Below are 13,830 nucleotides of genomic sequence, written 5' to 3'. Positions count from 1 at the left end.
TTTTAATTGTATAGAATTATAACACACTGATATGTAATTATTTACCTTTAATTTGCTGTTGCTTTCTTCACAAAATTAAAAAACAGACTAATATTCTAAAAGAAGAAAGATGAATCATATGGCAAGGCTAAAAGGAAGCATGGAATAGGGCTGTCTGACTAAGGGTACAGCTGCTCTACAAATATTTGGCTGAATAGCTGTTAAATATTCTCTGACAGAGATATTGGACCAGAGTTGTGTCCACAGCAGCTAAGCTGCTATTTGTTTTGACAATTCCAGAAGTACAATCTTTGGTACAGTAGCTTTAAGGAAGGACCTCAAACGTTTTTAACATAAGAAAAACAAAGCAAAAACAACTTCAAAAATTGTAACAAAATATCAGCCAAAAATTACTTTTTCACTGTACTGGATATTAACAAGAAATCAAAATTAATACAGTGTCAGAATATTAGAAAATATATTGGACTATCTTCGGAAGAGAACCAGTAAGAGAAATGTTTGGAAATACTTTTTAAAAGGATGGGATGGAAACAGAAATTACTATAGAGGAAATCCTTTCAATAAGCAGATGTTCCCTTCTTATTTTTTGAGCTCAAGTGACTGAGTCAATGGTACTAAAAATAGAACATATTGGTATCCTAACCATTATGACATACCATAGTACATTTTATAATGGGCCTGCCCTAGCATCCATTGAACAGCTGCTAGAGTTTTTTTTTAGTTATGCTAGTTTAAGACTTGTTTAAATCATCATCTGAAGTGTAGAACATCATCAAGAAAAGTCGAGGACTTTGGTGGTTTGAAATTTTTCTGAGTTCCTAATTCTCTTAGGCTACTCTGAAATCTTCAGCTGAAATATTTAGCTTACAAAAACTAACAGAAATTCTCACAACTAACTTCAATCTTGCTTCCCATAAAAAGAAAAGCTTTCAGTGAAAATAAATTACTGCATCAGGTCAGTCTGTATTTCACTGTAGTCAAAGTAACAACCACAACAATAACAGCAAAAATCACTTGGTAAAACATAAATACATTTATATATCACACAAGGGGAAAGCAAATTACAGCTGTCATTCACCTCCTAAAACTTTACTGAGGGTATTTTCAGAAAGTCAAGAGGAAAGATACAAAGTCTTTCATTTTCCCCTAAAAGTCACTATTGTCCTTACAAGCTTGAACACTGGTTGTTATGCAGGAGATTGGACGAAACCGCATTGGCTTCCAGCCTTAAAAAACTATGACTATGAAAATCAGAAACACTGAAAATGTCTGAAATATCAAAGAAGATATTCTAAAGATCAAAACACTCTCATAATTATCTCTTCATCTGTCTTTTCTATTCTACATCTCCTTAGACAACAGAATTTAGAAATAGCTCTTCTTCTCCTTCAATTTATTAGCAGTATTTAATGACTTGATTGTTATAAGGAATCACTGACATAATCAAAGACTCCCTTTATAATAAAGTTAGTGGCTTTTCTGTTTCACAATACCCAGAAAATAACTAGGCATCAAGCATCAACATAAGCATCAAGCTCCTGCGGTCACTATTTTACTGCTCCCTTCCCTGTCACTCATAAAGAAAAATGATTCAAGATAATTATCGAAAACATATTTTGTTTAAAAATAAAAATATAAAAAATTCAGAGACTACAATCTGCTGCAACTGAAAATGAATCAAGGTTCTGGTCACAAGAAAAAAAGAAAGGAGGAAGAACATACATGTGAATGTTATGGCCATCTGAGCAAGTTAAGAGCACTAACATATGATGTGAAAGAGATCAGGGACGTCATTACAACCACCTAAGTCAAAGTTATCTGTTGCATAATTTCTAACTGAGTAGCACTTCCTGATTTCCCATAGATCCTGAAACTAATTTTTGAAATATAAAAGTATATTAAAGTACCTTTACCCCAATTACAAGATGAACTCTGCATATACAGTTTTTTAACTAAAGGCTTGGTTCATGTGTATGGGATACAGTTTGGGTTTTATGTTTGTTTCTTCAGGTTCATTCATCTATTTTGCTTGTTCCTGAAGTCTGTCATTATAACAGAGAGCATCTGAGGGAGGGTCTCCAGGGAAATTACTTCCTCCTTTTGCTTTCCACCAGCTGGGCTCAGACAAAGTACCCTTCTATGTCAGAGCCAGCTCTCTGACCATTTCTACATCAAAACTAACACCGCAACAAAATAACAAGCTCCCTAAGCATGCTGCCCAGTCAACTCCTTCATGCTTAAATGGTGTGACGGGCACATTTGTGTAAGGGCAGCAACGTTAGGCTGCTCAATTTTCACTGTCATAGAATCATAGAATTATTTAGGTTGAAAAAGACCTTTAAGATCATCAAGTCCAACCACTAACCCAGCACTGCCAAGTCCACCACTAAACCATGTCTCTAAGCTCCTCATCTACAAGTCTTTTAAATAGCTCCGGGAATGGTGACTCAACCACTTCCCTGGGCAGCCTGTTCCAATGCTTGACAACCTTTTTGGCGAACACATTTTTCCTAATATCCAATCTAAACTTGCCCTGGCACAGCTTGAGGTCATTTGCTCTTGACCTATCACTTGTTACTTTGGAGAAGAGACTGACACCACCCTCGCTACAACCTCCTTTCAGGTAGCTGTAGAGAACGATAAGGTCTTTCCCTGAGCCTCCTCCCTCAAAATGAATGTTACCCACCTTTGCAACCAATACTAGCCTATTCATTTCCTACCATAACATCTTAACAAGACTCTTCTGCCCATTCAAGTGACTCCTTTTTGTCTCTTTTCATTGCCTCCTGTCTGCCTGGGGATGGAGCTGTGTGGGTCACTGGGTGTGCTCTTTGAGGAACAATCTACTGCCCAGGTAAGTTCTTGTCTTTGCTAACAGTATCTATTAATACAAAAGAGAGGTGGGTTTCTAATGTGTAGTACAGAGATCCACACAAGCCATCTGATTTAGAGGATTGTACTGTATTAACACTGATTGTCTTCATTGAAAAGGCTTACTACTTCTCAGTGGTGTCCTGATGCATTCAGTCCCCTGCTATATGCTAATGTACATTTGAGAATTAATCACACTTTCTGGAAAGTTTCACTTATTCAATCATGTTCTGGCCTCTGGAGATTCCAATAGCCCAGACCTCCACCACACAGACGAACGAGCAAAATCCCTCACACTTTGCTGACTGACACAATGTCTGATACAATTAAGTGTAACACCCCAGTCTTTTCCTATATGGCTGCTCTATTTAGCTGAGCTGTGGGATACAGGCAATAGTTAATGAATAATTTAAGAACAACATCTGATTTACTTGCAGTATAAACCTGTGAATTACATTTTCTCAAGGATCTTCACAAAGACAGAAATAGAACATAAAAATTCAAATGTGTTGAAAGCATATTAAGGTTGCTAAATCAAGCACTCAAAATTTAGGAAATGCCAATGACAGCTCTGCTTCCTTGAGTAACTGAGTTATGATCCAGTCTTTAATTATACAATCAGGTACTATTTTTTTCTCCTACATGCGTGGGTAAGTGTATTCAGATCTCTTCCTCCTAAATTAAAGAATTAAATTAGTAACATAAGTAGGCTGTTATCCTGTAAGTGGATCAGCTATTACACAGGGCAAGTGCCCAAACTCAACTGCAAGTACTGCAAATCACAGTGGAACAACACTAGCAAACTGTGTACTGGGGTCCATTCTTGGCCTTAGCAGGACAGTGAGATCCAGAAGCTCCAGTCTGGTTACTGACAGACAAGCATAGACTCATTGAATTCATCCTGGAAGGCTGTGTGGCTAAGTGACTGCGACTTGGCACCGCTGAGTGAAGCTCCCAGGCTTCTATTCACAGCCCTGCCTAACATGACCTTACACAACCTCACAGTTACCTCACTCGTAAAATAGTGGGGAATGGTCACTGCCTGACCCAGGAATAGGCTATGAAGGATTGCTCAGTAATAAGAGTTGTGGACCTTCCCAAAATAGAAATGGCCCATAACAGAAGAGATAAGAGCAAAACCCTCCTACTACATATACCTTCACCTAAGCCTAAAGCATCCTCGGATGAATGCGCGGCCACTACCCCTTTGAGGGTATCTCACTTAAGTTCCTGTCTAATTTCCCAAAGATCAAGCCGCTCACTTGTAGTCTGGGTGTAGTTTTAGGAAACTAGCTTTTCACATTTTAGCCACATATTTTAGCAATCCCCACCGGTTTTCAGCCAGTATCTTATCTGCTGGAAAGCCTCTGTTGCCATTACAACCAAAATGAGGATGGAAGAGGGATTTGAAGGTTGTTATTGAAGAAGCAACTATTGCAAAAGAGTCTTGCATGATCAACTGTAAAAGCAAAAAATTCTTCATGGTCAGTAGGATAACAAAGGCATAAAGAGGAGTAAAGTAAGTCATTTGCTGTGCTTTCAAAAATATTACATTGTTCCACTGTCTGCAATTTCATTAGAGGATGTATGCTTTGCCTTTGTTATCAGTGGTTTTTCTGGAGAGTGCTATCAGAAGTAGATTAATTTCAAATAAAAGATATTACTTATCACCACATCACTAGCAGAACTTTTCATCTAGAGTCAAGATTTTATTCTAGGAGGGAAAGCGATGTTTACCTATAAAACCTCCTTTAGAACTATTACACAAAACAAATCCACTTCTCTAAAATTAATCAAGTTCCTGTTATAATCATTGCATCTTAATATGTTCAGTAAATAAGTCAGTGATATAAATTAGGACACATTGGATTTGTTTAATTAACTTGATTTTGATAAATGGCAATGAATTTTCTATTTGGGAACACATTCAAATTTCAGAACACCAAGTTCAGTTTAACTTGCATTAGTTTTCCACTGATATAAGGTGGGCTGAAATAATAGTATTGAAATTCATTAAATTAGGATGGTACCTTAAGTCAAACTGGTGCAATACAGTGTGCAGACACACCCTGAGAAACCTATGTTTGATGCCAGTTTAGTGAACCTGAGTAAAAGAGCCAAACATAGATACCTATATATACATGAATAAGAGATACACAATAAAACTGCCTTCTTATATAGCACCCTCTCATGGTCTGCTCCTGAGACTTTTAAGGAACTGGCTAGCCTACTTCCACATTAAAAATACTGCTCAAAGTTGGCCAGGATTTCAGTCATCAGGTGTTGACTGGCAAATAATATAACACAATTAAATTATTTCTTTTATACTCAGGATAAACCAGATCCAGTCCTGTAGGTCAGTTAACACAAACTAATCTCTTCTCATGAGTCGAGAGCACTTTCTCCTTTTGCTGCTCCTCACACCCAGTGCTTGGTTACAATCCTAGCCAGTGAGATAATCAGCACCCAGAAGAAACATTCCATTTCCCCTTTTTATATCCAGTTATGCTGCCAGTTCCTCCTCGTAAGCAGTTGTACAGCCCCCGGAAGGAGAATGCAAGCCTTTCTTGGTGAATCTGTTACTGTGCCTTTCAAGTGAGGTAGAATTTAAGGAAAAGCTTAAGTCAGACAGATTGCCTCACCACTTAGCCCTGGTGAAGAACATTTTGTATATACCCAAGCAGTACACAAGCCTTAACTGATGATTTACCATCACGCTTGCAGCAGGTAACTCCTGTTTGAACTGAAAACAAATACCCTTGTCAAGGAGAGAAAAAAAGATTAAATATAAAAAAATAAGGAGAAAAAACCAAGAGGAACAACAAAAAAATAAAAGCCAAATATGGAATACTTAAAGGTCTATCTGTAAAGTGTTTTTGTAGTTCATCTTGAAAAATAAAGTGTTAAATACTTTATACTCTCTTGATTCAATGATGGTTTGCTGGAAATTTTCAAAGCTGGTAAGAATTTTTTTTTTCCTTTCCCTTCTTTAGATGTATCAAATGTAATAACCAAGTTCAGGCTTACTATTAAGAGCAAGAACAGAATTTTTCTGACATGGTAAAATCGTATGCTGTTTTAGATCTCCTGATAGAACCCAAGGGGATGCGATACTGAGGAGCTGGCCCTCACTTTACTGGTTGCTGTTTAGTTTCATCAGTACTCACACAGATTCTGGATTGCATACTGTAGGAACACTTGTATGTATACAATAAAGGACTCATAATTACGGAAAAGTTTAATCAAACTGTAGCAGAAAAAGATTAGCTTTCTGTAATTTGGTTTATTTCTCTAAATGTTTAAAGAAAGGCTGTAATTATTAGCAAGATAGAAAGTAAAAAATAAAGTATGATGCAATGTTAAGGAAGCTAGGCTTCCTGCCTTTCATGTTGTCTTCTTCCAAGCTATTCACAACCTTGTCATTTCCTACTGCCGTCTCTTGTCACAAACCACCCTGCCCTCTTTGATTTTCCCATGGTCTCAGCTTTCCCTGACTTGTTTTCAGTATCTCACATAAGCATTCTTTTTCCATAATTTGTAAGAGCACTCCCCTTTCTTTTACATCTCTCTTCAAGGCTTATTTTTGCCACAATTCCTGTGAGAAATTTGCCATGTTACTATGCCTTGAAAGATAAGAATGATTCCTTATTACTTTCTATAATAAAATGTAATTACAAAATTATTTTAATCTACAAAAATGGCACACAGCCACATGTACTCCTGAGCTGAAACTGATGTGCAGTAATATATGATATTTGGTTTTAAATTGTCTCGCTTAGGGAATAAGATTCTGTTTCAGGCTTCTAGCTGCAAATTAATATTACACAACAACTATCTAGGAAAGATAATGCATATTCTAAAATACTTTTAAAATGAGAGAACTGTATTCAAACTGAGACTATTCACACAAAACTCAGGAAGCAGCCTCACACATTATCCTGCAATGCATACCCTTCCATAAAGCACTCATCAGCAGTAAGTTTCAGTTGGGGTTATCAAAGATCCTTATATGTCATGCCATAAACACATCCCAACCCTGGGTCCATGCACCCACCTTTAGTAACAGCACAGGCAACTTTTCTGGGGATGCTTCCAATTTACTTTATTTCATTCTAACTTTTACTGTTTGGCAACAGCTTCTCTAGACTTCAATAATATTTAAGGTGAAAACTAATAACATCCATCTATTCCAGAGATGAAAGGATCCATGTATGTACAGGGTATGTTTGGGGAAATTAATACGCAATCAGCACTAGCTGACAGGATAAGCATCAATGAAATTTCTGATGCTTTCTCAGGGCACATGCCATGTGGGGCATCTGTTTCCTGAAACCTTTCATCAGGCTGGGCACATACAGCACTTTCCAACCTCCCTGCTGAAGGGAAAGTCTCTTCCTGCTCTTAGCATCATCCTCAGTAAAACATGTCATTTTTCTTTTCTTGTTTTAAAATTCCTTAAAATCAGACATACCGCATATGCAGTTAAATTCGATAGTTAATTACAATCCAAATTATATTACTCAAACTACTGAAAGAAAGCTAAGATCTAAACCATCAGGCTCGTGGTTTTAGTATAATGAAATTGTTAACGGAAACATTAAAATTTATCGGACAGGGAAACTGATCACATGCTATCACTTAGGAAAAAAATGCATGCGTAACACTGGACTTCATTTGATATTGTAAACATTGGTAAGAACATGTAAAATTTTAAAGCAATCATTTCACTGTGGTTTACTGCATAAATTAAACTGTACCTGGGGATTCATTTAGGCTGAAGGCAATTCGTACTGGTTTATCAGCAGGTACCCTGGCGGTGGTGATCATGTGGGCACTTGAGTCAATGCTTTTACTTGTTTGTTCCAGCTGTAATAATACAAACAATATATTTATTACAGAGCACATTACACCATTCAACAAATGAGGTTTAATGCTTTTCATGCATTCATAGCTATCTTTCTCATTCTAGCTAAGCAATGTTTAGAATCAGTCAAGGGAGCGCCATTTCACTTTTCCATTTGAAAAGGATTTAAGTGAAATTCAGTGCTGAGACTGCCTTTCTTTTGCTATTTACAGATTAGAAAGAATGATGGCAAAGGAAGCTTCCCCTCTCCTCACCTGCTTGCTCCCCGCCATTGCCCCTTCAGCAAGCCTTGACTCGTGGCAATGCTGCCTGGTTCTGAAGGTGAAGAAGGAAGAAGGGGTGGGGAGTTGAGAGTAACATGACCCCAAGCCTGCCATGTGATTGGAAACGTGCACACCACTCCACATGGTGTCAATGAGGAGACACCCATCCTCCTACCTTCCACCCATACTCCCCCAGTCAAACTGTACTTGATAGTCACACACTTAATGGTCAGAAAGTTACTGGGTCTCCAAACCTTGGTGGTGATCCTTCAGTGGAACTCTGTGCAGGTGTAGGGGTCTGTCTGCATGGGTTTGACTCCTGGATCAGGACCTTATTCAGTCCTCGGTCTTTCTTCTGAGACCACCAATCCCAAAAAGTAGTTTTACTGAGATGAAACCCTGTCCATTAAGAAAACTGCTAGTTCATTTCAAGCAGGGCACTAAAGAATTGTTGAGCAACAAAAGAATTAGCCACTACTGATCTGTAATGGTATAATTAAAGCATCTCTGAACACTCCAACGTTGTACTCAGAGCTCAGCGTATATTTAACCTTTTGACTGGTTTTGGTTAAATTCTATTAAATAGCTAAAAGCAAACTTAATCTCCTTGTATATCTAGCACAAAGCTGCTAAAATTCACAGATATTAATCTTCTGATTAGCTCCATGTGTGGAGAACATGAAGTCAAGTGGGACATCATGCATGAAAAAGATTTGCCCATAAAGAAATTATTTTAGGACTGAAGACTATGCTATCCAGAGTGCATTGCATCCATACCAACTATATGGACAGTTATGAGAGTCACTTTCAAAGTAAGATAAAAACTCAGTCAATTAGAAACCAAATTCTTCAGGAAAATACAATTAATTACTAAAAGTTGTACCACATCAATAGACAACTCAGCATTTACCTAGTGAAAGCAAAAGCCAGTTTCCTAAGCCAATAGTCTTGCAGTTTTTCAGTAAAGTAGCTATTGCATTGCACAGAAATCCGAACAACTCATTCTAATTTACACTTTATTTGGCAGTCTCAGAAAGTCAATAGAACAGAACAATATTTCAGGGTTATAATCTTCCTTGGCAATGCACAAGTGAATCAAACACTTCCCTGGCATCACTGCCTTGCAATCAGTGGAGGAGTATCAAATTTGCATTTGACACATTAATTTCAGCATTTATTTTGTTTTTCCTCTGTCTGTCTTAATATTTAGCTAGCAGAGTGATACGGTTACCCTGTAGCAATGCTACACAATAAATTGTTATTTGAAGTACATAATCCTTTCTTAAAATAACAGCAAATAATCTAAAATGATTACTTCAAATCAATCTTACTTGGAGCTGAGAGTGTCTCCTTCTACTAATATATGAAGGATATCAGGTATCGTTCTTTATTCCCCATTTCTAATAATCAAGACACAAAAATTGAGCTCATAGCTATTGGGCAGAGACAAAGAAAAGTCAACTAAACTGCAACAGTGTGTGTTTTTGGACTCAGGAAAAGATCCTTGGGTCAACTGAAATATTCCCTTTCAAAATGCATTGCATTAGACTGATAATTTTTACCTTCTGAGCATTATTGATCTCTTCCCCCCCCCGACCCTCACTTATAAGAAACATCTGAAACATCTCATTGTTCTTCAAAAACAACAGAACTACTAATCAAAAATTCTTTATTATATTTCCCTTCCATACTTCCCAATAAAAGAAAAAAAAAAAAAAAAGAAAATAAGAGATTTAAAGTGATAAGCACATCCTTAAAACAAGGCTGTTCATCATTCTGTGTTGTTGGAACACAGTCCCCTGACATCTGCTTACTATCTCAAGTGGTATTCCACATAAGAGTATACTTAACATTTCATATCATAGCCTGAGAAATGAAAATGATGCATTCTGCTTAGGTTTTAAATTTGCCACAAAATTATTGCTAGGAGCAAATCTGTTTTTTTATCCCAGTCACACACTCTGTGGTCTGTGATGTCTTTAAATTACCTCTTTTAACCATCTTATATATGAGGGCAAAAATCAATACCCCTTGGATAAGCAAGGGTGAATTCTATCATAACACAAAAAAGTGTTTTCATTTTATTCCAATGCAGAAAAAGAAATCTCATCTTTATATGCAGCAGTTATCCTCCTATCCATTTTTTTTATATTGCATTCATCCCTTCACTCCTTTTTGTGCAGAGTCCTCAAGCTTTTCATCACAAAAAGCAGTCACAGAGAACAGAAAGGGATGGAAGCAGCCTGTGTGCAGACAAAGTGATACAGGAAACACACAGACCAACTGCCCCCAGTTCCCCACCTGCTTTCTCCATGTATGAAGAACAGTATCTCTGTAGACAGAGGGTGAGTGGGCAACCTGGAATTTAGTGAGATTTAATGAGCCTCTCTCTTCTTCACAACAATTGCCTACAGAACTGGCTGCTGGTTCTCCATGAAAAACCTGCTGCAGAACTCAGATTAAGTGCTGTTACAGCTCTATCAATTTAGTTCAGTTTTCACACCTGTTGCCTTACCTCACTTAGCGGAGTGTCTGCACTTGTATAATCCAGGGCCAGCCACTGCCTTGGCTTGTCGTTGCCTTTATGGAGTAAAGCTTCAATAAAAGAAAAGGCTGCACCTGCTGCATAGCAACAAACTGACAAGGTCTGAGAAGCTGAGACAGCTGTCAGGGCAACATGCTGCTACCTGCACTTCCCATAGGCTTTGCTGTCCCAAAAGATCACCCTTTTCCACTTTTCTCCACAATTCCACTTTTCCTTCCTCTCCTTGTCAGTGAGGAGAGATTATGATGCTGTCACGCTTCAGTGAGGAAAAAATCCTTCTGTCACAGGCATTATTAAGCAGCAAACTGCAGCGAGCCCAAGATTTTTAATTCATTAGTCCTGGCAAACCTAAAATACAAACAGACTTGCTTCATAGGACAGGAATGTTTTCAGCATGACCCAATCAGTGTCTGTGTCTATTCCAGCAAACTGGCAAAGATAGCATGACTCCAGTCAGCAAAAATGTCTGCAGCTCCAATCAGCTTGGTCTGACACTGCCAACTTGGACAGGCTACAAGCGAACTATCAAATGATAGCAGCAACTATCAAAACTAACAACAAGGGATGGGCTTGGCCTCTAGGCTGGGTTAATGTTGGCTTTGGTGAAGCCAGGCTTGTCTAATAGCAATGATAGCTCTGCACTTCTGAGGAGGCAACGGGCAAATTTCAGAATGTGTACTCTGTGAAAGCAGATGTATTTATAGATGCGCTGGTGATAGCAGTGATAGCTGAAGCTGACTAAATCAGAGATTTGACTGAACTCAGAGGATTTCCTAGTGTGATTTCAGACAGCTTTTGTGAAGTTTTTTAAGCCACAGGCAAGCAATTATTAGTAGGTAAATCCTGAAGTATCACAAGAGAGGTTCATTTCTTCAGCTTAAATTTTTATGTTCTGTAGCTGTGTCACACACATGTACTGCCTACATGACTTTGACTGACTGTTAGCACAGTCACTCAAACAAATGGAGAAAACTGGAGAGTTACAGAATGATTACAAAGAATATCTTTATTGTTGTGTACTTGAAAAGGGGTTCTCTTCCTTTTATATTTCAAAATGTGTTTTTAAGGTATATTTTATGTTTTTAAATTCCAAACAGAGGTTTACCTAACCCAGATCTCCTGTATAAGCACATTGCTAGAATCTCTTGGCTCAGCAAAGACACAGATTGCAGGACAAACAGAGACGTGAAGGTCTGAAGTCAAGCTTTCATCCTTCTTCACCCTTTCACCTTCTGGCCTTAGCCCAGGATTGATCTAATCAGTGCAAATCTCAGGAAACCAGCAGTTGCCCTTGTGGCCTCAAAAGACCTTTTCATACTTTGAAATGACTAAACTGAAAAGATATTCTACCCACAGTGCCTTTTCTCCAGCAGTGACCCGGGCAGCTACACCATTAGTTAGGTATCTGGTGAGGCTGTCTAACTGCAGTATGATTTCAGAGCAGACCATGGGCTCTCACCCAAAGAGTTAGTGAAAAGTGGGACTGCAATTCTGAATACACTGACCATTTTCTCTTCTCTTGATGTGTTCCTGAAAAGATTGAGGGTTCCTCCCTGTACATCTCCTTTGGAATGAGAGGGAAGAGAGATTTGTCTCTGATCACAACCATTATGGCAAATAATGTTCTACAGCTCAATAGCATCACCAGTACTGCTCGATAACATCAGCAGTTGATACTGATCTCCAGGTCCAGATCCAATTACTGCAAAAGCATTTGTTTGAAGATACAGAAAATCCTGGCTCCAGTAAAGTCACTACAAGTCTTCTGCTTCAGTTTCCATGGAGCCAGGATCTCCCTGAGATCGTAAGACCCTCTTGTGCTTTGCATGGACAGATGGTATTTAGGTGGCATGAGTGCCTTCATTGCATGCCATTGCAGCAAAGCCTAAAAAAGGCTCTCTACATAAAATCTTAAGACATGCAAGATCTTCAATAGCCATGACAGCAAGGGTCTTGGGACAGAAATGATGTCTGAATAGCCCAGGGGTGTGTTTTCCAGATGGCTCTGACACTCCACATTTCCAGACTGACACTTCAGTTGTACTCAGTTTAAATAGTATGTGCATTTGCAAACTGAATTCAAACCATTTTATATTTTGTATCCATTGCACACATATTTTTAAAATGTCAATGTTTCTAGTTAAATCTACATTATTATACACATTTTACAAAAGAAAATGGAATCACCTAAGGGGTGTGCTGTGAATCATTCTAAAATACCAAAACTGCACAAACCTAAAGGCCCCTGATTTGCATTTAAATACCAGTTCTGTGCTTTACACAATGATTAGTCACCTGAAACTACTACTTTATGGAAGGTACCATATTTTTTAGGATGTGAGAATATTACAGCATTCTGTATACAGAACATTAAATTTGAAACATCAGGTTGAATGCTTTTACTGAAACCATTTTATCATCTATATATTCTTTGGTCTATGGTGCTAAAACTCCCAACAATATGGTTTTAAACAGCACATTCTAAAAGGTTCTGTAAATTACAGCAATAAACTAGGGAGGATCTCAGATTTAAACAGTGGGAAAATTGGCATCGGGGATGCTTCACTTTGGAGACTTGCTCAAATTAACAGTCAAAGGCATTTTAAATTTTGGGCAGAGGTAAATCACACTGCTCTTATTCACTAAGTAGGTGACTAAGATCTGTGTATCTAAGAAAATTACTCTCCCATTTACTGCAACACAGAAAATACTTCTTTATAACAGGCTGCACATGCACCTTACAGTCATCTCTGTAATTACAGAATGCAGGTTTTTTTGTGCAGGAGTACAGCCTGCCTTGTTCCATTTTCCAGCATACTCTTAGTCATCAAATGCCTGGTTCTCAAGCAAAATTCTTTCAATCCTGTACCACATTACAAAACTGGTGATATGCTAGGAGAGCGTATCATGTTTTATTCATCAAAAACACCTTAAAGGAACATGCACTAAATTAGTAACAGTGTGACTTACTGATATTCAGTAGTAGAAACACACAAATTTGTAACAATTTTTAGGATGAAGTATCAGTTATTTTACACATGTAAAAAAAGCCGATATCTGCTGTCTAATAAAACACCTGTTGCCCTCCCTTTTTTTAGCTGTGCTACTTTCAATTTATCTCAGTTTCCTAGTATAAGGAGTATTTTAGTAGCATATGACTTCATTCATGCTAAAATGGTGTTTCACAGATTGCCAGCCACTATTTAAAAGTGCACTTTAAATATTCTATCATATTGAAGATGTTCCAAGAAAAAATTAAAAAAATAAATTAAAATGTTTTGCATAAA

At 37.8% G+C, this 13,830-nt stretch overlaps 1 protein-coding gene across 3 annotated transcripts in view; it reads right to left on the bottom strand.

Annotated features, from left to right (window-relative positions):
• Positions 1-11,363, bottom strand: part of MAP3K7CL (MAP3K7 C-terminal like) — a 32,437-nt gene extending 21,074 nt beyond the window's left edge. The window contains exons 1-3 of one of the 3 annotated variants that reach the window (XM_061359000.1): positions 10,514-11,363; positions 8,253-8,397; positions 7,629-7,737 (exon numbers count right to left, since the gene is read on the bottom strand). In XM_061359000.1, the coding sequence (XP_061214984.1) occupies positions 7,629-7,698 (70 nt within the window). In that variant the 5' untranslated portion in view covers positions 7,699-7,737; positions 8,253-8,397; positions 10,514-11,363. Of the gene's footprint in view, positions 1-7,628; positions 7,738-7,989; positions 8,178-8,252; positions 8,398-10,513 lie in introns of those variants that run through there. The other 2 variants (XM_061359001.1, XM_061358998.1) reach the window with 2 other exon arrangements.
• Between the last annotated feature and the right edge of the window lie 2,467 nt (positions 11,364-13,830).

The sequence above is a fragment of the Neopsephotus bourkii genome, unplaced genomic scaffold (assembly GCF_033783945.1).
Source record: "Neopsephotus bourkii isolate Nb327-2 ecotype Australia unplaced genomic scaffold, CSIRO-AGI_Nbou_v1 NB_962, whole genome shotgun sequence".
NCBI lineage: Eukaryota > Metazoa > Chordata > Aves > Psittaciformes > Psittacidae > Neopsephotus > Neopsephotus bourkii.
This window is presented reverse-complemented; position numbering and strand designations above follow the sequence as displayed.